The sequence below is a fragment of the Trematomus bernacchii genome, unplaced genomic scaffold (assembly GCF_902827165.1).
Source record: "Trematomus bernacchii unplaced genomic scaffold, fTreBer1.1, whole genome shotgun sequence".
Taxonomy (NCBI): Eukaryota; Metazoa; Chordata; class Actinopteri; order Perciformes; family Nototheniidae; genus Trematomus; species Trematomus bernacchii.
In genome coordinates this window covers 221,108-244,297 of record NW_022987768.1, presented here as the reverse complement: position 1 = coordinate 244,297, position 23,190 = coordinate 221,108, and the positions used below count along the sequence as shown (strand labels likewise).

Genomic DNA, 23,190 nt, shown 5'->3' with positions numbered 1-23,190 from the left:
CCCCGGTGTGTCAGGAGACTCACTAAGTGATGTCTTTTCTACATCACCATGTGTCCCCGGTGTGTCAGGAGACTCACTAAGTGATGTCTTTTCTACATCACCATGTGTCCCCGGTGTGTCAGGAGACTCACTAAGTGATGTCTTCTCTACATCACCATGTGTCCCCGGTGTGTCCCCGGTGTGTCCCCGGTGTGTCAGGAGACTCTCAAAGTGTCAGAGAATAAGACCCTCTCTTTTTTCCTCCATACCCAGCCAGACCCTCAGTGAGGTTAATAATAATGTTAATAAAGTAGTACCGTGTGTCTGGGTGGTGATTCGCCGCTGGGCGTATGTAGCCAGACCCTCGCTCAGCCACATCTCCTCCCAGCTGGCGTTGGTCACGGCGTTCCCGAACCAGCCGTGGGCGATCTCGTGCACGACGTCGATCACCAGGAACTCGCTGCTCTCCAGGATGGAGGCGATGATGAAGATGAGGCACGGGTTCTCCATGGCAACGATGGGGAAGGAGGGGGGGAGGAACACGATGTCACACCTGAGGGGGGGGGGATGAGGTATCAATATGAGGTGTGACCGTTGGTCTGTCAAATGATCATATCAGCATTTATTATTATTATTATTATTTTCTACTTTCTTGTCCTTTCATTTGTATTGTCATGCTGCTGCGACACAAACACTTCCTATTGAGATCAATAAAGTACTTTCTGTCTGATCTGATCACATATAAGGATATATGATGGAGTTTGACTCTGTTAAATAGTACTTTTAGTCTTGTGTGTGTGTAAAGATGTGAAGGGCTGTTATTCCACGGGGGGTCAAAGAGATTAGCCAATGGGTGAAGGGCTGTTATTCCACGGGGGGTCAAAGAGATTAGCCAATGGGTGAAGGGCTGTTATTCCACGGGGGGTCAGAGAGATTAGCCAATGAGTGAAGGGCTGTTATTCCACGGGGGGTCAGAGAGATTAGCCAATGGGTGAAGGGCTGTTATTCCACGGGGGGCCAGAGAGATTAGCCAATGGGTGAAGGGCTGTTATTCCACGGGGGGCCAGAGAGATTAGCCAATGGGTGAAGGGCTGTTATTCCACGGGGGGCCAGAGAGATTAGCCAATGGGTGAAGGGCTGTTATTCCACGGGGGGCCAGAGAGATTAGCCAATGGGTGAAGGGCTGTTATTCCACGGGGGGTCAGAGAGATTAGCCAATGAGTGAAGGGCTGTTATTCCACGGGGGGTCAGAGAGATTAGCCAATGGGTGAAGGGCTGTTATTCCACGGGGGGCCAGAGAGATTAGCCAATGGGTGAAGGGCTGTTATTCCACGGGGGGCCAGAGAGATTAGCCAATGGGTGAAGGGCTGTTATTCCACGGGGGTCAGAGAGATTAGCCAATGGGTGAAGGGCTGTTATTCCACGGGGGTCAGAGAGATTAGCCAATGGGTGAAGGGCTGTTATTCCACGGGGGGTCAGAGAGATTAGCCAATGGGTGACGGACTGGGAGTTTCATGGTTTAAGGGTGGGATGTTTCGATGAAGCCTCAGAGAGTGTAAGGGTGGGACCAGTTGGACACAGAGAGACTGTGAGCAGAGCTTCTCTCTCTGAGGGTGAAGCTGCTCTGTTCCTGCATTTCACTTTATATTGACTCTCTTTATGACTTTATTAAATATAACAAAAGACACCATGAATCATCTCTCAGTGTCTCTTGCTCTGAGCTCACCTGCCCCACAGGTAGGGTCCGAACAGCTGCTCAGCGACGGCCAGCCAGCGCTCCACGCTGCCGCCCAGCTTCTGCACGGCCACCGGCAGCAGGCAGGGCTCGGCCCACACCCGGCTCCTGACACAACCAGAAGAGACCAGTGTCAACCAGTATAGACCAGTATAACCAGGGAACACAAGGGAACAGCAGTAGAGACCAGAAGAGACCAGTATAAACGGTGTAAACCAGTGTAAACCAGTATAAACCAGTTTAACCCAGTATAACGCAGTATAAACCAGTATAACCCAGTATAACCCATTATAACCAGTATAACCCAGTATAAACCAGTATAACCCAGTATAACCCAGTATAAACCAGTATAACCCATTATAACCCAGTATAACCCATTATAACCCAGTATAAACCAGTATAACCCAGTATAAACCAGTATAACCCAGTATTACCCAGTATAACCCAGTATAAACCAGTATAACCCAGTATAAACCAGTATAACCCAGTATAAACCAGTATAACCAGTATAACCCAGTATAAACCAGTATAACCCAGTATAACCCATTATAACCCAGTATAACCAGTATAACCAGTATAACCCAGTATAAACCAGTATAACCCAGTATAACCCAGTATAACCAGTATAACCCAGTATAAACCCAGTATAAACCAGTATAACCCAGTATAACCAGTATAACCCAGTATAACCCAGTATAAACCAGTATAACCCAGTATAAACCAGTATAAACCAGTATAACCAGTGTAAACCAGTATAACCATTATAACCAGTATAACCCAGTATAACCATTATAACCAGTATAACCCAGTATAACCCAGTATAACCAGTATAACCCACTATAACCCAATATAAACCGGTGTAAACCAGTATAAACCAGTTTAACCCAGTATAACGCAGTATAAACCAGTATAACCAGTATAACCCAGTATAACCCATTATAACCAGTATAACCCAGTATAAACCAGTATAACCCAGTATAACCCAGTATAAACCAGTATAACCATTATAACCCAGTATAACCCAGTATAAACCAGTATAACCCAGTATAAACCAGTATAACCCAGTATAACCCAGTATAACCCAGTATAAACCAGTATAACCCAGTATAACCCAGTATAACCCAGTATAACCCATTATAACCAGTATAACCCAGTATAACCAGTATAACCCAGTATAAACCAGTATAACCCAGTATAAACCAGTATAACCCAGTATAACCCAGTATAACCCAGTATAACCAGTATAACCCAGTATAAACCAGTATAAACCACTATAACCCAGTATAACCAGTATAACCCAGTATAAACCAGTATAACCAGTATAACCCAGTATAACCAGTATAACCAGTATAACCAGTATAACCCAGTATAACCAGTATAACCAGTATAATCCAGTATAAACCAGTATAACCCAGTATAACCAGTATAACCAGTATAACCCAGTATAACCCAGTATAAACCCAGTATAACCCAGTATAACCCAGTATAACCACTATAACCCAGTATAAACCAGTATAACCCAGTATAACCCAGTATAACCAGTATAACCAGTATAACCCAGTATAACCCAGTATAACCCAGTATAACCAGTATAACCCAGTATAACCCAGTATAACCCAGTATAACCCAGTATAAACCAGTATAACCCAGTATAACCCAGTATAAACCAGTATAACCCAGTATAAACCAGTATAACCCAGTATAACCCAGTATAAACCAGTATAACCCAGTATAAACCAGTATAACCCAGTATAACCCAGTATAAACCAGTATAACCCAGTATAAACCAGTATAACCCATTATAACCCAGTATAACCCAGTATAAACCAGTATAACCCAGTATAACCCAGTATAAACCAGTATAACCCAGTATAAACCAGTATAACCCAGTATAACCCAGTATAACCCAGTATAACCAGTATAACCCAGTATAACCCAGTATAAACCAGTATAACCACTATAACCAGTATAACCCAGTATAACCAGTATAACCCAGTATAAACCAGTATAACCCAGTATAACCAGTATAACCCAGTATAACACAGTATAACCAGTATAACCAATATAACCCAGTATAACCCAGTATAACCAGTATAACCCAGTATAAACCAGTATAACCCAGTATAAACCAGTATAACCCACTATAACCCAGTATAACCCAGTATAAACCAGTATAACCCCAGTATAACCCAGTATAAACCAGTATAACCACTATAACCCAGTATAACCCAGTATAACCAGTATAACCCAGTATAAACCAGTATAACCAGTATAACACAGTATAACCAATATAACCCAGTATAACCCAGTATAACCAGTATAACCCAGTATAAACCAGTATAACCACTATAACCCAGTATAACCCAGTATAACCAGTATAACCCAGTATAAACCAGTATAACCCAGTATAACCCAGTATAACCAGTATAACCAGTATAACCAATATAACCAGTATAACCCAGTATAACCCAGTATAACCAGTATAACCCAGTATAACCCAGTATAAACCAGTATAACCCAGTATAACCCAGTATAAACCAGTATAACCCAGTATAACCCAGTATAAACCAGTATAACCCAGTATAACCCAGTATAAACCAGTATAAACCCAGTATAAACCCAGTATAACCCCATTATAACCCAGTATAACCCAGTATAAACCAGTATAAACCAGTATAACCCAGTATAAACCAGTATAACCCAGTATAAACCCAGTATAACCCAGTATAACCAGTATAACCCAGTATAACCAGTATAACCCAGTATAACCAGTATAACCAGTATAACCAGTATAACCAGTATAACCAGTATAACCCAGTATAAACCAGTATAACCCAGTATAAACCAGTATAACCCAGTATAAACCCAGATAACCAGTATAACCAATATAACCCAGTATAACCAGTATAACCCAGTATAAACCAGTATAACCCAGTATAACCAGTATAACCACTATAACCCAGTATAACCCAGTATAACCAGTATAACCCAGTATAACCCAGTATAAACCAGTATAACCACTATAACCCAGTATAACCAGTATAACCCAGTATAACCCAGTATAACCAGTATAAACCAGTAAAAACCAGTATAACCAGTATAAGTATAACCCAGTATAACACAGTATAACCAGTATAACCAATATAACCCAGTATAACCCAGTATAACCAGTATAACCCAGTATAAACCAGTATAACCACTATAACCCAGTATAACCCAGTATAACCAGTATAACCCAGTATAAACCAGTATAACCCAGTATAACCAGTATAACCCAGTATAACACAGTATAACCAGTATAACCAATATAACCAGTATAACCCAGTATAACCCAGTATAACCACTATAACCCAGTATAACCCAGTATAACCAGTACACTGACCGCGGGCCCACGTCCACGTGCTGCAGCTCTCCGGCCACCAGGGCCACCAGGTAGGAGGGCACTGGGAGCTCCATGGAGAACTGGAAGACCCGGTCCAGACTAGAGTAGGAGCTCCGAGACGCACTCATCAGAACCGTGATGCCTTCAGGGACCTGGGGAAGAACCACAACTATATCATACAAGAGAAGAAGAGTGTGTGTGTGTGTGTGTGTGTGTGTGTGTGTGTGTGTGTGTGTGTGTGTGTGTGTGTGTGTGTGTGTGTGTGTGTGTGTGTGTCTCACCCTCACTGATGCAGTGTACGTGCTCTTCACAGCTGGAGTGTCGAAGCAGGGGAAGAAGGATCTGTTGCAGACGGAGTGTCCCTGAGTGAAGACCAGAGGACGGGTCTGTCCACAGGTGAGCTCCGAGTCCAGCCACCAGATCTGCACACAGGTGAGCATCAGGTCCCACAATGCACTACACATCCCACAATGCACTGCAGATCCCACAATGTACTGCAGATCCTGCAGATCCCACAATGCACTGCTCCTCCTGGTTTATGGACTAAAGTAAAAATGTTTCCTTACCTTAAACCAGAGACTAAAAACCCTTAACTAGAGACTGATATATCCTCGCTCCCTTACCACGGGCCCGTCTGTGGTGCTGTACCAGAGACTGATAAACCCTTAACTTAAAGACTAAATGCCTCACTCCCTTACCGCGGGCCCGTCTGTGGTGCTGTACCAGAGACTGATAAACCCTTAACTTAAAGACTAAATGCCTCGCTCCCTTACCGCAGGCCCGTCTGTGGTGCTGTACCGGACCGTGATCTGGATCAGTCGGCCCGGCTTCAGGGCGTTCGGCAGGCTGATGTTCAGAGAGGAGCCGTAGTCTGAGAATGGGTCGAGGCGGTAGGTGAGGGACGTGAGACCCGTCTGACCCGTGAGACCCGGGACCTTACAGTCCACAGTCTGGATCAGCAGGGAGGGGTGGCAGTCCAGAACCAGGCTCTGGATCCCCGGCTGCAGCGGGACCAGGTCCAGAACCAGCCAGCCGCTCAGCTCCTTCACCGCGAAGTTGATCCTGAGGTCCAGGTGCAGGTGTTTCAGTGAGAAGCAGCTGAAGTTAGAGGCCGAGGCCACGTCCACCAGGGGGCGTCGCTGAGGGGGACCAGGAGCAGAACCTGAACCAGAACCAGAACCGGGACCAGAACCTGAGGAGGGACCAGAACCTCCTGCTGAGGGACCAGGATCTCCTGCTGAGGGACCAGAACCAGGACCAGAACCTGAACCAGGACCAGAACCTGAGGAGGGACCAGAACCTCCTGCTGAGGAACCAGGACCTCCTGCTGAGGGACCAGGACCAGAACCTGAGGAAGGACCAGAACCTCCTGCTGAGGGACCAGGACCTCCTGCTGAGGGACTATGACCTGCTGAGGGACCATAACCTCCTGCTGAGGGACCAGGACCTCCTGCTGAGGGACCAGGACCAGAACCTGAGGAAGGACCAGAACCTCCTGCTGAGGGACCAGGACCTCCTGCTGAGGGACTAGGACCTGCTGAGGGACCAGAACCTCCTGCTGAGGGACCAGGACCTCCTGCTGTGGCTCTGGACCCTGAGACCGGAGGGGATTTCCGGCAGCAGCACAGAGAGGTGGGGGTCTGCTGGATGTCCGCCATCCTTCTGCTAAACCAGGACTAACTGCATCCAGAACCAGCTGTCTTCAGGGGTCTTAGTCTTTATGCTTCCCACAAATGGAACAAACCTCCAGAAACCCTGAGTCTTCTTCACCAGCGCTGAGCTCTTTGAAGTCGAGTCTGAAACACGACTCTTCTCAGCTGCCGACCCAGAAGCCTTTTCACTGGTCTCAGCTCCTTCTGGATTCACAATGTGGTTTTCAAACTATTCTGTATCTCCTTTATGAATGTGTTACTCCATGTGTTTCTCTGCTGTGTTCCTTTCTGTTGTCTTCTTGTTAAGTGTTAGTGAGGATGTGAAGCACTTTGAATTGCCTCTGTGTCCTGTTACCTTCAGGAAGACTGACCCGGTCTGACAGTGAAACCAGTTTGAGACCAGAGACTGCCTGAAGTCCTCTATGTAAATCAGGCCAGACCACATTCAGAAACCAGGTCTAACAAACCTGAGTGAAGCACCTGTAAGGACACTTAAATAAAGAAAGGAGACCCAGGAATAAAACCAGAACCAGGTTTCAAACCGGTCTGTATGTGAAGAACATTCAGCTGAAACCAGACCAAGTCCAGACCGGCTGTAAACAGATAGGAACCAGAACCACCAAAACCCCCATCAAACAGATCAAACAGCAGTAAGGACACCTGTGATCCGGACCAGGTCTCAAACAGGAGCCTACGTTTAAAGGCAGATTTAAGAGTATTTAAAACTCAAATCAACAAAAACCTGAACCACATCCTGAATGTAACCCTCAGCTAACCAGACTGCATGAGAACCTGAACTGAAGACCTGTAGACCCTTTAGCCTCTCACAGGAACCACAACAAGCCAGTGAGTTGAATATAAACCTGGTCTAAACCCATAAAGTAAGAGGCTTTAAAGGGACACTTAAAGGCTGATTTGAGATAATTAAAAACTATATTCAACTAAACCTGAACTACATTAAGACCCCTGAACTTAACCCTCACGTATCCAGACTACATGTAGACCCTTAACCCTCATGTATCCAGACTATTTGTAGACCCTGAACCCTCATGTATCCAGACTATTTGTAGACCCTGAACCCTCATGTATCCAGACTACATGTAGACCCTTAACCCTCATGTATCCAGACTACATGTAGACCCTTAACCCTCATGTATCCAGACTACATGTAGACCCTTAACCCTCATGTATCCAGACTACATGTAGACCCTTAACCCTCATGTATCCAGACTACATGTAGACCATTAACCCTCATGTATCCAGACTAATTGGAGACCCTTAACCCTCATGTATCCAGACTGCTTGGAGACCCTTAACCCTCATGTATCCAGACTACATGTAGACCCTTAACCCTCATGTATCCAGACTGCTTGTAGACCCTTAACCCTCATGTATCCAGACTGCTTGTAGACCCTTAACCCTCATGTATCCAGACTACTTGTAGACCCTTAACCCTCTCACAGGAACCATAACAAACCCTCAGTGTGTCTTTAGACTGGGTTTAAACCATCACAAACCAGTGAGTTTGAATGTAAACCCGGACAGGAAGAGGCTTTAAAGGGACACTTAAAGGCTGATTAAAAACTAACTCAACAAACACACCTCAAAGCCCTTTTAGCCCAGGTTAGCTGCTGTGATTAGCCTCTTTAGCTCTTGTTAACCCGGTTTATAAACAGGCTAAATAACTAGCTAATTAGCATTAGCTCTGATTAGCTCCAGCAGACAGCGGCACTTCCTGAGAGCTGCGGCCGAATCCCTGCTCCGTTTCCCGGGCTCTTTCAGGGGATCGTCCCGGTGGTTAGCTGTTAGCTGTTAGCTGTGAGGAGACAATGATCCAGAGAGAGGGGCGAGAGGAGGCTCTGCTCCCAGAACACAGGAAGTCTCAGCCGGGGAGAGTTAGAGCAGACAGGGGGGGGGGGGCGCTGCGGAGCTCACAGTATTATTTTATTTATTTTTCTTAGATATTTAATTAAGAATGAACAAAAATGTTCCCAAATTAGGATAAAATATATCTATTTGTCGTTTTATATATTTTATTAAATCTACCTTTATTAGAAAACAAAATCATGTACAATCAACACCAAACAAATGAAAAACCAAAGATATATTTTAACGGGCCTATAATTCATCTTTATTCATGTTATTGCTATATTTTAAAGTTATAATAGATTTCTTAAAATCTTGTTTTTGCTCCTTTTCTCTCAGTTCATCTTGAACTGTGTTTCTGCTCCAGAGTTCACTGTGACGTCACCGAGGTATCAACCAATCAGCTGACAGCAGATCAGTTCAGAGAAAAAAACCATCTTCCAGGCTCCTGATTGGCTGCTAATGTTAGAGGGGGCGGGGCTTCAGAATAGTCAATTGTATTACCTTTCTCAAACCCTTTTTCCTCACGCTGTATATTAAGTACTTCATTAACAGAGTTTACATTTCACACACTGTTTAAATAGTTGTGATTAACCCTTTAAAGGACACCTATCATGCTATATTTAAATGATATATTGTAGGGCCATACCTATATAAGGTATATTTATAAGTTTCTGTTTTCAAAATACCAAACAGATGCATTTTAGCCATGCCTCATTTCGCTCTATGTGCTGTTTGCTGTCTACGGGTCTGATCTGTGAGCTGCAGCTGACCACGCTCAAATCTGGATCAGTTTTTATCAGATCCGTTGCAGCCCCTTTTTTAGAGATTTGGGTATGGAGGAAAATAGAGAGGGTTGTGTTTTCTGACACTTGGTGAGTTCCCTGGAACACCGGGGACACATATTCATGTAGAAAAGACGTACAAAGTGCATTTTGCATGATAGGTCCCCTTTAAGTAAAGTTTTGACCCAGATTGAATAACGTGAAGGAAAGATCAGACGGGACGCGGAGGACGTGAATCAGTTTTTATTTATCAGACGTTTCTTCTTCTTCTTCAGACTCGAGACGGGTACAGCATCTGAAACGAGAAGACAGGAAGTCAGACCCCGCCACAATAAAACACCTCGGAGACATCAGAGCTGCAGGGACACGCTTTCAGATGGCTAACATTATGGGATGTTTCAGTGCTGATGATGTGAAGAGCAACACGTCACCATTTACTACATTTACTAACTAAATGTATCCTGCTTAGATTATGTTACTGAGTCTCTCTCTGTGTGTGTCTCTGTGTGTGTCTCTGTGTGTGTCTCTGTGTGTGTCTCTGTGTGTGTGTGTCTCCATGTGCGTCTGTGTGAGTGTCTCTGTGTGTGTCTCTGTGTGTGTGTCTCTCCATGTGCGTCTGTGTGTGTGTGTCTCTGTGTGTGTCTGTGTGTCTCTCCATGTGCGTCTGTGTGAGTGTCTCTGTGTGCGTCTCTGTGTGTGTGTGTCTCTCCATGTGCGTCTGTGTGAGTGTCTCTGTGTGCGTCTCTGTGTGTGTGTCTCTGTGTGTGTGTCTCTCCATGTGTGTGTCTCTCCATGTGTGTCTCTGTGTGTGTCTCTCTCTCTCTCTCTGTGTGTGTCTCTGTGTGTGTCTCTCTCTCTCTCTCCATGTGTGTCTCTGTGTGTGTCTCTCTCTCTCTCTCTGTGTGTGTCTCTGTGTGTGCGTCTGTGTGTGTCTCTGTGTGTGCGTCTGTGTGTGTGCGTCTGTGTCTGTGTGTGTGCGTCTGTGTGTGCGCATCTGTGTGTGTCTGTGTGTCTCTGATTGAAGGTGTAACCACAGAGACGGTTAATCACTGAACGTGGTGATCAGTGTTTAAAGATCTGCTGTGAGGCCATGGAGAGGCAGTGAAGTGTGAACACAGTATTAAAGCCGAGAGCAGTGAATCTGGATGTTCAGACGGTGCGTTCAGGGACTGCAGGAGAACTCACCACTCTGATCCTGTGCCCCATGGCCTTGGCTGGCAGGTTGCTCCTGAACTTCGCTCTCACCATCCCGCTGCTTCCGTGCGCGCGAGTCACTTTGCCCCAGATCACACGCGTCTTATTGGGTTTACCTCCAGGGGTCACGGTGTTCCTGAGGACACAACCCAGGGCACGTTAACACACTATCATACACACTAAACAAGGACACACACACTTCAACACACTAAACAAGGACACACCCTTTAGTAGCCCTAATTGTTAGATCATGAGATGAGAATGTGTTTTATAATCAGCCCATGCTTTTATTGTGAAGGTCTCTAGTTGGCGTTTCCTGTTTTGCACACCTCTCCTCTCTCAGGTGTATTTTGAGTGACAGTCTGGGGGTCTCAGGTTGAAAACTGGAGATCATGCCCCACCCCCCCCCCCCGGCCTCTCGCTGCGTGCTGATTGGTTCTGTTGGATGACATCATCACTGGGCGCCTGCAGGATCTCTGTACAGACTCGCTGTGATGTCACATCCTGTTTGTGATGTCACTTCCTGTCTCAGCAGCTGCTGGGACCATCATGCAGCACTAGAGCATGCTGGGAGCTGAGGCCGGCAGAGGGGATTGTGGGAAATCAGACCTTTTACTTATCATCACCGACCCCCGTCTGATCGTCATTGCTCTGTTGCATTGTGGGAAACGTAGGCATGGGCTCCCTCAGGTATATTACTGTATTAGTCTTGCTCTGTTGCATTGTGGGAAACGTAGGCATGGGCTCCCTCGGTTATATTCAGGGTTCTTACACCTTTTCCAAAGTCAAATTCAAGCACTTTTCAAGCATTTTCAAGGTGCATTTTCAAGCTTTTCAAGCATCTTACAGCTGTTGTAAATTACATATTTATATACACATACTTATACTCAAATGATTATTTCCCTACCTCACATTAAATCAGATGTTCTTTATGCTATAAACAACCAAATGTGTTTCATAATAGCATTCTACATGAGGATGAAACATTAAAAATGTTAGAAAAGAAAACTAAGTTTAATATTTCAAAATGAGACCCATCTGTACGTAGACTGGGCATCCCATATAACCTGGCTGAGCCAATATAAAACAATCAGCCAAATAACTTTTCAATATATTATTGATTACTATTTTTGAGGTACTTTTAGGTTGGCAGTAAACACAAGTCAGAGGTACATGGTGTACTTGTACTCCACTACAGTTCAGAGGTACATGGTGTACTTTGACTCCACTACATGTATTTAATACCTTTAGTTACTTCACAGATGTGGATGAATGATGTGAAATATAACCAAGTGTTAAATCAGACTTTAGTTCCACCTGGAGTAAATCCACAAGCTACCCTGCAGTATACAAAGTCATTCAAACTAGCTGCTCCTTTACCAGCTTTGAGAACACTTTCATGATCAATCATTATAAAACATATCAGATATATTATTAGGGATGCTCCGATCGCCAATTTTGGAGCCGATCGCCGGAATCAGTATCGGCCGATACCGCTCTCTTTTCCTCTCTCCCCCTCCCTCTCCCCCTCTCTCTTCCTCTCTCCCCCTCTCTCTCTCCCTCTCTCTTCCTCTCTCCTGACAGCCCGTCAGTATCTCATGCAGCTCACTGATCCAGTAATGAGTGACCCGACAGTGAAGAATAAATATATGTATAACTAGTTTAGCTTGTTCCAGAGGTAGATAAAATAGCTAAGTGCGTTAGGTCTAACTCTTAATGTGTGTTCAGCTCCGCTCACCGGTCCGTCACAGCGGGTGGAGCTGCAGGATTTCTGCTTCACACACACGTTGCATACCGCTATTTTATTGTCATTTTCGGACACTTAAAATACTGCCAAACTGGTGAAGCCATTTTGGCGAGCTTGTTTTGCCGCACAGAGAAAAGTGTCATGTATTTTACATGCAACGATAGCCTAATCTAAAATGCTCTACGGCGTACCTTTCGTGTGGTGTGGCTCGTCAGCGCAGACTCTCGCATCGTTATTGTTGCACACTTTGCAGGAGGCTACTCTTGGGCTTGACCCTCGTCTTAGCCATGGCTTGGATTTGTCTTCTGCTAGCCAACGCTCGTTGAAACGGCAACCTCCTGGCATACTGTCATCTATCACTCTCATCAGAATGCCCAGAATGCTCTGCATTGCGCGGGAAGGCCGGAGCGGAGCTGTTTTATGTAAAAGCGAAGCAATTAAGCGCTCTCCGACTTCTTTATTTTCTTTTAATCTAAAAAGCGAAGTAAAGCATTTACAATTTCAAGCACTTTATCCCAAATTCAAGCACCATTCCCAAAATTCAAGCACTTTTCAAACCTTGAAAACACCTCGTACAATTTCAAGGATTTCCAGCACCCGTACGCACCCTGTATATTACTGTATTAGTATTGCTCTGTTGCATTGTGGGAAACGTAGGCATGGGGAGTTACAGACCACATCTGTTGCTCCACAGTTTGTGTACTTTAAAATGTTCCTCTTTAATAATACATTTATTTTGGGGGCGCCTTTCGTAACACCCAAGGACACCTGGCATAGGGGCACGATGAGAGAGAGGGTCTTCAGGCTCACGTGCTTTAGATGTAGTTTCAGAGGGGAGTCAGAGGGGCTGGAACGAGGACGTGGGGATAACTTGAAGCTAAGAAGACGCTCAGAATCAAACCAGAAGCTTTCTATTCAAGATCTGAGTTTCAACGACTCACGACAAACGAGTCAGACTGAAGTCATGTGACGGCCTGCTCAGGTGTGGGTCTGTCTCTGTGTGTGTGTGTGTGTGTGTGTGCGAGCGCTCACTTCTTGGCCTTGTAGACGTAGGCGCAGCGCTTCCCGAGGTAGAAGTCGACCTCTGTGCGGGTGTAGCAGCCCTCCACCTTCAGCAGGGCCGTGTGCTCGCGCTGGTTCCTCAGACCGCGCTTGTAGCCGGTGAAGATGGCCTTACTCCATAGTCTGAAACACAAACAATACATATTAAATATTGTTGACACTGAATGTCCTCTTCCAATAGAGAGTACCATGATAACAAAGGTATCCCAACTGTAGCTGTGTTCATGACAGCATGTGTGATGACCTAGAAGAGCATCAGGACTGAGTCATGTGATAGCTATGTGATGTTATGTGATGCTGGAGACGGCCTTACTCCAGTCTGAGTTTAGAGAGAACTATCTCACATACTCCTCAGATTAGTGTTGGCTGTTAACACCTCTGTCTGCAGTACACACTCATATCTCATACTGAACGTAGAGGGTCTCACCTTCCAGGCATCGTCAGTCTTCTCCAGGTGAATCCACCTGAAACAGATCAGTGATCAGTTACATCAGAGCGTTATCATCGTACAGCAGCAGGAACACTAACAGGTCTGTCCCTAAAGATCCCTCATGATCAATAACCATTGATCCCTCCTATGATAACCAGCTGCACGTTAAAGACAGTGAACTCGTCCTGATGTCAAACTGGACCAGTTCACACTAGATATGATATAGATGCTGTGGGATGAGAGCAGATGTCATAAACAACGGCATTTCAGTCAAGAAACAACATTTTAAATTAACCCATTACGCCTTTATATCCACGTGACTGATCATCCATCACAACTCGTCCAGACATCAGGACAACGTCCAGCACATCATCAGGAAGAGAAACTACTGATATATAAAATCCCACCTCAGATTTACCATTAAAACGTGACTAGTCTGGCTTTAGAGGAGTCTGGTCCCTCTTCATGTCACACACACCTGCTGAACACTGTCCAACACACCTGAGCTCACACCATGAATATAAACATTATTATAACATGTTAGTCTGCAGCCACACATGAGACACTGAAGCTAACATGCTAACATGCTAACAGCAGGTTGGGCTCTCAGCTCTTTCCTGCATGTTTTTAGACCCGATTAAAGCACTTTGAAACACATGTTGCTGTTCCTCCTGCAGACACACTGCAGCTAACATGCTAACAGCTAACATCAGTAACCGAGTTTAGCATCAAATGTCCGCATTGTTCTCAGTCAAAGTTATAACATGATGTCCTGAACTGGATCAACAAATACATTTAACTTTTAGCAATCCATAATTAATATGTTTTATTTTACATCTACATAGCTGAATGAATGCTAAGTATGACCCACATGCTAACAGGCTAACGCTAGCTCCTCTCGCTGAAACACCACGTTTATCTCTATGAGCTCCACAATAAACACCGACACTTCTCCCTGAGTCTCCCCGGGAATCAGGCTCCCTCCCCGGCTGCAGCTCCTCAGACACCTCGCTGTCTCTCCGGAGCCTCTCTGCTCTGTTAGCTCCTCTCTCTCAATCCGGGCTGAATCTCCTCCATCGCGGCTCTAAATCCGGGTAAACTCCCCCGCTGTCCAGAGGACTGTCCCCCCGGTAGTTACTGATGGCTATCGGACTGAATGGCTGCGGATTTCACGAGTTTCTCGACACTTTTCTCGGACATGTTGGATCTTACCGTAACTGTGAGGGGGAAGATGGCGGAAAAGAAAGCGAGCAGGGAATGCTGGGAAAATAAAGTAAACAGAGGTGACCGAGAATCTGCCTGAACAGAAAGAAGCGCTTAAATTCAGCCTCATGAGTTTAATAAAGGCCCCTTATTTTTATTTTATTAGACTAATATAGTCACCCAGGACCGGCCCTAGACATTTTGGTGCCCTAGGCGAGATTATGATTTGGTACTTACAGCGCACATCGTACAGGGCAAATGCAAAATGTTGCCGGTTATACTAATAACCGGCAACATTGTGCAAAGGGTGTTTACTTTATTCAAGTATTAATGTAAATGTATTACATCAAGGGCAGAAAATTAGACAGAATAAACATTAAAAATTCATTTGAATTATTTTGAATTATTTTTTTTCTTTCTCCCAGCGCAGCGCCCCTCCAGTACGCCTAGTACGCCAGTGCCTAGTACGCCAGTGCCTAGGGCCGGCCCTGGCTATAAATATAATAAGCCTGTGTCTAAAATGTACAACATTGTTAGGAGATTTAAACTACAGCGATTCTGCTCTGCGGTCACTCAGCCGTCTCTCCACTTTGTTTTTTCAAATCAGCTGCTCTTCATTTTTTGTCCTGCTATATTTGATGAGTGATACAAATATTTTTTACCACAAGTTCTTAATAAAACTGACACTGTTGGACTCGGTACTAGTTTGACTGCTACCAGAAATAAAATGAAGTACTTTTACCGTGTACTTTGTGAGTAATCCTCTGTCAATGTCCCCTCCATAGTACATCATGCATGTTTTTCTGCTATTTTTAATAAGCATTAAAACACATTTCTTCCTGAGACTGAAATTATTGGACAGAGTACTTTAAGAGGATGGTAGACATGATATCAGCAATACTTCCAGTCAGTACTCCAGCAGCAGCATTTGTACCCCTTGGAAAGCCTTTAGAGTCTGGCCTGGACAGCTGGTCTATCCTTCAGCAAAGTGACGCACTCTGTCACATGGTTGCCCTCTTATGATGCTGCTGTCTTTTAATATATATTTACATGTCATTTGTTAGACGCTTTTATCCAAAGCGACTTCAGTACGGACAATCCCCACAGGAGCAATTTGGGGTGAAGTGTCTCAGGGACATGCTGACTGCAGTGGGACTCGAACTTGCTAACCCCTGATTCAAAGTCCAGCACTCTATCCACTGAGCCACAGTCGTCACTTTTAATATATAATTATTCCTCTGCCGCTAGTTCGTTCCTCTCAGATTCTTCAGTCTCATCAGCCTCATCCTTCCATCAGTCCCAGTCAACGCCTCCAGCACACTTCCAGTATCTGACTCCATATTGTCCTGATGCTGTAAGGGTGATGCCCCATGATCACAAAATGTGTGCCATATTATGTCTGTCATTAATGTTACATCACCCATTATAACAGTTCTCTTTCCTTTGTTCTCTTCTCTTAACTGAATAGTCCTGTCTTTAAGTATAACCCAATGTAAAGTCCTTTTCCTGCACCATTTGAAGGCTTCATAACAGGCATGTTTACTGGATGAGTTTGGAGAAATAACACAATCAATGGCCCAGAACTGTACTTTATAAACTCTGAATCTTGTGGTGCTTGAAGAAATACAGACGGGTTAAGCCGGCCAGGTTATATATATATATATATATATATATATATATATATATATATATATATATATATATATATTATATATATATTATATATATATATATATATATATATATATATATATATATATATATATATATATATATATATATATATATATATATATATATGCCTTTTTTGCAATATTTATTCAAATATCAGTTTACGTTCTATTTCAACTATTTTAGGCAAGAAACCTTTATTGACCAAACATTTTAAAAATAATTTACTATAATTTAGAAAGGTTTTTGTGACAAATCATTTCCAAATGAACCTTTTTCTCATTTTATATTTAAATTCGAAATATTTACACACAACATTATTAATTTATACATTCGTATCGTTCAGTTTGTTAATTATGAATCCATTTATTTTATTGTGTTTCCTTGAGGCTGGGGAAGATATCCAGCATATAGTTTAACATGCAAATGTTCTAATACAAGTAAGTATATTAGTATAACATGGAAAAGGAAATAAAATAAGTTTAGTAGGAGGATGTGGATTTCTTTCAGCTATCCAGGCCAGACTGCTGAAGGAACGGTGATCATTATAAACAAGGGGAATTTAGCAATCACAACGAAAACAAGACACACTTTGAGCCCAGAAAGCGAATGTTATTAAGGGCTGTACTGTAAATATAAGCTTCGGTCTAAAATGGACAACATTGTTAGGAGATGTCAACTATACAGCGATTCTGCTCTGCGGTCACTCTGCCGCCTCTCCAGGGAATTGGACTCAGTTCTAGTTCAACTACGAGTACTATGAAGTACTTACTGTGTACTTTTGCAGTAATCCTCTGTCAATGTGCCCTCCTGAGAATAAGAATGCATGTTGTTCTGCTATTTTGAATAAGCGTTAAAAAAACGGCAGCAGCATTTACACCTTGGAAAGTCTTCAGCAGGATACTGTCGTGATTCAAAGTGTATTTTATCAAACGAGTGCTTTTGTTTTGAAATCACTTCCGTGAGTTTCGCCCGGCCCCTCGCTCCAAGGACCATAAGATAAGATAAGACAAGACTAGATGAGATAAGATCCTCCCATGAGTCCCTCCCTTTCCGGTGGGACTCATGGGAGGATCTTATCTCATCTTGTCTCATCTAGGTCCTGTACCTGCCTGTGGCGGAGGGGGGCAGGGCCTCGTCACTGGGTGCCAGCATCGGTCCTGTACCTGCCTGTGGCGGAGGGGGGCAGGGCCTCGTCACTGGGTGCCAGCATCGGTCCTGTACCTGTCTGTGGCGGAGGGGGGCAGGGCCTCGTCACTGGGTGCCAGCATCGGTCCTGTACCTGTCTGTGGCGGAGGGGGGGCAGGGCCTCGTCACTGGGTGCCAGCATCGGTCCTGTACCTGCCTGTGGCGGAGGGGGGCAGGGCCTCGTGGACATTACTGCGAGGACTGCTGCTTTTAGACTGCAGGCGGCTCAGCGGCTGCTGTATGGTGCCTCTCCCTGCTGGATGGCTATGGCCCGGCTGTTGCTCTGGAGGGCAGGGGGCTTTGGTTTTGATAAACACCTGTTTCTGCTGAAGGCCCCTGCGTACAAGATAACTGGACTTACACCTTTTTACTGCTCAGTCATCAATGCCTGGAAGATTCTGAGTTTCACCAGACCACCCGACCCCCGGCCTGGGATGTGGCTGTTTGAGGAGCCACTGTTTGACACTGGTTTTCTTTCTGGAACCCTTTTCTCTTCGGCCACCCTAAAGAACGCGTTCATTGAAGCGGGAGTGGTAAAACTTGGCCATTTGACGGGGGTCTCCACAGAAACACTGGCTGAGGTGACGGGCATTCAATCAACCCGAGTTCTGGAGAACTTGGTAGATGAGGTGTGGCAGTCGCTGTCGCCATCCCACCGGACTTTTGCTCTGGATGCAGATCTGGCTGACCAGTGGGGAAAGGGACACGAGTATGTCTTTCCTGCCTTGAGTGAGGGTCCTGCGGTGGGGGAATGGAGAGAGGAGGATGGTCTCCTGCTATCACTGGGGACTCTAACACCTGGAACGTTCAGCTCCTGCAGTGGGAAGCAGCTTTACCTTAGCTGCGTAAAGGTGCTAACCCTCAGCTCTCTTCCAGGCGTCAGAGAGTCGAGGTGGACGGATGTGTTTGGCTTGGGCTCTTCCCCTCAGGGCAGCTGGAGGGTCCTGTATAAAGCTCCAGTTGAGAAACGGATGGCAGACATCCAATGGAGAATCATACACGGAGCAATAGCCACTAACAAATACAGAGCTCATTTTGACCCGGGCACAAGGGGGGGCTGTCCGTTCTGTTTTATGGCAGAAACATTGGAGCATTTAGTGGTGTCCTGTCCCAGATTAGCTGGTCTAAAAAGAATGTTACAGGAGTGGGTGAAAGGGTTGGGGAGGTTTTCTCCATACCACTTTGTGTCCTTGGCCCAAATACACCCTGAAGAAGAGGGAAACTTTAGTACTGATACATTTCTTGTTTGCTAATGCAAAATGAGCGATCTGGAAACGTAGAAAGAACCAAGTTGCTGGAGTGGGATGGACGGATGCAGTGCTCTGTCTGAGGGGGCTGGTGGCAGCGCGTCTGAGGGTGGAGCATGCTACACACTGATCCACCATCTGCAGGGGGGTCTGGATGTGTGGGCTGTGGGGCAGGTTCTGTGCTCACTGGGGGAGAGGGGGGAGAGGGGGGTCTGGGCTCCCTAGGGGAGAGGACTCTCTCATACTGACGTCTTAAAGGAAGGTGTAGTCTCTGTTTTTAAAGTGTGTCAAAGAGGATACTTTTGAGCTTCATCTGAAATAAATAACTATAATAATAAATAACTCTAATAATAAATAACGAGTTCTTGAGATCTCAGTCACATTAAAATATTTATTCAAAGCATTTCAAACTCTTCAAATCTTTTAAACACTTTCAGCAAGAAATATCACAAAGTGGACAAAATGTAAAACTTAAAAACGGTGAGTCTGTCCTCCACGAAGAAACGGGGGAATGTCCTTTAGAGGAAGTCACATGACCTCCATCACATGACCCCTGTCACGTGACTTCCATCACATGACTTCCATCACATGACCTCCATCACATGACCTCCATCACATGACCCCTGTCACCGCTGCAGGAGAAACCCACTAAGAAAAGGAACAGGAAACATCTGTACACGCTGTCCTCAGGTGATGCTGCGTTCAGGTGCAACAGGAACACACTGAAGGTGTCCCACATCCCCTGAACGCAGCACGAGCACTTATCAAAACATGGAAATATAAAATGTTTAAAGTTTAAATTAAAAACTAAACTCTGGTCCCGTCAGCGGAGCTCCTTCAGATTAGAGTCATCAAATAACTATAATAAAAAACACCTTTCATGTTTCAGACGCTCAGAAATCCTGTGAGAGAAAATACAATTGAACACAACTTGAAGCCTGGAGCAGAAGTGATCTGAGCTGAAAAGGTAACAACACAAGCAGCGTTTAGACAACAACAACAACAACAACAGAGACATCCTGAACGTCACCAAGCGCTCCGTCTTAAGTGTCCCCTTGTCTCCCAGCTGTGTGCGTCACTCTTTAGTGTCCCCTTGTCTCCCAGCTGTGTGCGTCACTCTTAAGTGTCCCCTGGTCTCCCAGCTGTGTGCGTCACTCTTTAGTGTCCCCTGGTCTCCCAGCTGTGTGCGTCACTCTTTAGTGTCCCCTGGTCTCCCAGCTGTGTGCGTCACTCTTAAGTGTCCCCTTGTCTCCCAGCTGTGTGCGTCACTCTTTAGTGTCCCCTGGTCTCCCAGCTGTGTGCGTCACTCTTTAGTGTCCCCTGGTCTCCCAGCTGTGTGCGTCACTCTTTAGTGTCCCCTGGTCTCCCAGCTGTGTGCGTCACTCTTTAGTGTCCCCTTGTCTCCCAGCTGTGTGCGTCACTCTTTAGTGTCCCCTGGTCTCCCAGCTGTGTGCGTCACTCTTAGTGTCCCCTGGTCTCCCAGCTGTGTGCGTCACTCTTTAGTGTCCCCTGGTCTCCCAGCTGTGTGCGTCACTCTTTAGTGTCCCCTGGTCTCCCAGCTGTGTGCGTCACTCTTTAGTGTCCCCTGGTCTCCCAGCTGTGTGCGTCACTCTTTAGTGTCCCTTGTCTCCCAGCTGTGTGCGTCACTCTTTAGTGTCCCCTTGTCTCCCAGCTGTGTGCGTCACTCTTTAGTGTCCCCTGGTCTCCCAGCTGTGCGCGTCACTCTTTAGTGTCCCCTGGTCTCCCAGCTGTGTGCGTCACTCTTTAGTGTCCCCTGGTCTCCCAGCTGTGGTGCGTCACTCTTTAGTGTCCCTTGTCTCCCAGCTGTGTGCGTCACTCTTTAGTGTCCCCTTGTCTCCCAGCTGTGTGCGTCACTCTTTAGTGTCCCCTGGTCTCCCAGCTGTGTGCGTCACTCTTTAGTGTCCCCTGGTCTCCAGCTGTGTGCGTCACTCTTCAGTGTCCCCCTGGTCTCCCAGCTGTGTGCGTCACTCTTTAGTGTCCCCTGGTCTCCCAGCTGTGTGCGTCACTCTTTAGTGTCCCCTGGTCTCCCAGCTGTGTGCGTCACTCTTTAGTGTCCCCTGGTCTCCCAGCTGTGTGCGTCACTCTTTAGTGTCCCCTGGTCTCCCAGCTGTGTGTGTCACTCTTTAGTGTCCCCTGGTCTCCCAGCTGTGTGCGTCACTCTTTAGTGTCCCCTGGTCTCTAGCTGAATGTTCTCTAGATGCTGCATGTGTGGTCAAGTTGCTGAAGATGTGTCTGAGCGAGTCCAGGAACATCTGGGTGTATGTAATAACAGATTCTCAGGTGTAGTAGCACCTGCAGGTGAACAGGTGAGTCTTAATGATGCAGCAGCTGTAACTGTGTCGCTGTATCAATAAAGGTTGAATATATTATTGAATGTTTTCCTTTGCTGACGGGTTCCAGCTTGACCTTTGACCTCAGACTGATGCTGTGTGTGTTCATGGCAACACACACACACACACATATATACAGTATATATATATGTATATATTTACAGAGTATATTTGTACACATATATTTAGTAAAAACTGTAGAAGAGTCCACACAGTTTTAGTGTCACCTTTCTCAACATAGAACACGTCCCAGAATGCAACAGAAAGAGGCCTCTCATGAATGACCTCTGACCTGCAGCACATGATCGTTCACTGCAGTCAGGTGACCCAGAGATGCTCATCACATGATCGATGACGTCACTGACATCCAATCAGAGCTCAGGAGAGTTTGGATCTGACGGAGAGACCAAGCGATGTTAGCTAGCATTAGCACTGAGCTAAACTAGCTTCAGTTTATAATCTTAATGTTATGATAGCGCTACGCTACAATGGTTTCCACTGAAAAAGTAAACATTAGCTAAGGTGCTACATTAGCTGGAAAGCTATTAAGTTAGAAAAGAGCTACATTAGCTTCAGCTCAAAATCTTGTAGTTTAATAGCTAGCTACGTTAGCTTGTTAGCTAGCCTCTAGAACTTCTGGGTCCATAGTGTTAGCTAACATGTATTTAGATAATCTACTGTACATTTGTGTTTAAAGCTAGCCATTAGCATTGTTGGTGTTAACTCTAAACCAATAGAACTACTTTAGCTTCATCCTTAAGCCAAGTAGGCTAATATCAGATACAGTTTACAGCTAGCTGTGTTAGCTTAATCTCCAAACCAACAAGGTTCATAATGTTTGCTAATATTAGCACCAAGCTACGTTAGTGTCATCTCAACAATCTGCTGTACCTTTAGCCATCATTAGCAGTTAGCATCACGTTATCTAAACCTACTTTTATAAAAAGGAAGAACTTTCTTGGTAATGCCAAAGTTAGCATTTAGCCACATTAGCTTAGTATCCAAATCAACTGGACGTTCCTTAAAGACTTTAATGAGAATATTTCTCTAGTTTTAAAGATTTAATGTTGTTTAGCGTCAAAATATCTCATGAAATCTGAGCTCTGAGTGTTTTGAAATCCATGAATACAATCAAAGCTCAATCATTTAAACTGAAGCCATGAAGACATTAGCCTAGCCTAGCACAACAAGTGTGTAACAGACAGCAGTTAGCCACCGTTAGCAGTTAGCCACAGCTAGCAGTTAGCCAGCGTTAGCATTTGGCCACCGTTAGTAGTTAGCCACCGTTAGCATTTAGCTTACAACAAAACGACCTCCATCCTGAAGATCTAAACTCTAAGGAAACGTAAGAGCTTTTTCGATGTTGCCATATGAAGTCAATCTAGACGAGGAACGTGTCTGAGTTCCACCTGAAGTTAGCTCGTTGCTAACCCTCTTTATTTATGTAGCATTATGATGAAGTTAGCTCGTTGCTACCCCTCTTTGTTTATGTAGCATTATGATGAAGTTAGCTCGTTGCTAACCCTCTTTATTTATGTAGCATTATGATGAAGTTAGCTCGTTGCTACCCCTCTTTGTTTATGTAGCATTATGATGAAGTTAGCTCGTTGTTACCCCTCTTTGTTTATGTAGCATTATGATGAAGTTAGCTCGTTGCTACCCCTCTTTGTTTATGTAGCATTATGATGAAGTTAGCTC

General features: G+C 45.0%; 2 protein-coding genes and 1 non-coding gene across 3 annotated transcripts; all 3 read right to left on the bottom strand.

Moving 5' to 3' along the window:
• Positions 1-296: 296 nt before the first annotated feature.
• rnpepl1 (arginyl aminopeptidase like 1) lies at positions 297-8,648 on the bottom strand (the record flags this gene model as incomplete). Its single annotated transcript, XM_034148467.1, is given in 5 exon segments — positions 297-532; positions 1,706-1,822; positions 5,097-5,248; positions 5,378-5,518; positions 5,870-8,648. Coding segments are annotated over 5 exon segments (1,531 nt in total), but the record flags the coding sequence as incomplete, so codon positions are not given.
• Positions 8,649-9,627: 979 nt separating this feature from the next.
• rpl35a (ribosomal protein L35a) lies at positions 9,628-15,180 on the bottom strand. The gene is made up of 5 exons (XM_034148466.1): positions 15,045-15,180; positions 13,830-13,866; positions 13,373-13,525; positions 10,585-10,729; positions 9,628-9,694 (listed from the first exon to the last, which is right to left on the bottom strand). The coding sequence occupies exons 1-5, from the start codon at positions 15,163-15,165 to the stop codon at positions 9,671-9,673; spliced, it is 480 nt and encodes a 159-aa protein (XP_034004357.1). The 5' UTR covers positions 15,166-15,180; the 3' UTR covers positions 9,628-9,670.
• Positions 10,961-11,224, bottom strand: LOC117496738. The gene has a single exon (XR_004557321.1).
• Positions 15,181-23,190: the final 8,010 nt, after the last annotated feature.

Excerpts from the sequence above, each read along its gene's own strand:
- rpl35a (XM_034148466.1), bottom strand. The coding sequence starts at position 15,165 with ATGAGGCTGAATTTAAGCGCTTCTTTCTGTTCAGGCAGATTCTCGGTC. Across the intron at positions 13,867-15,044 it reads TCTTCCCCCTCACAGTTACG|GTGGATTCACCTGGAGAAGA; the intron begins GTAAGATCCAAC and ends GATCTGTTTCAG. Across the intron at positions 9,695-10,584 it reads TGGGGCACAGGATCAGAGTG|ATGCTGTACCCGTCTCGAGT; the intron begins GTGAGTTCTCCT and ends TTCTCGTTTCAG.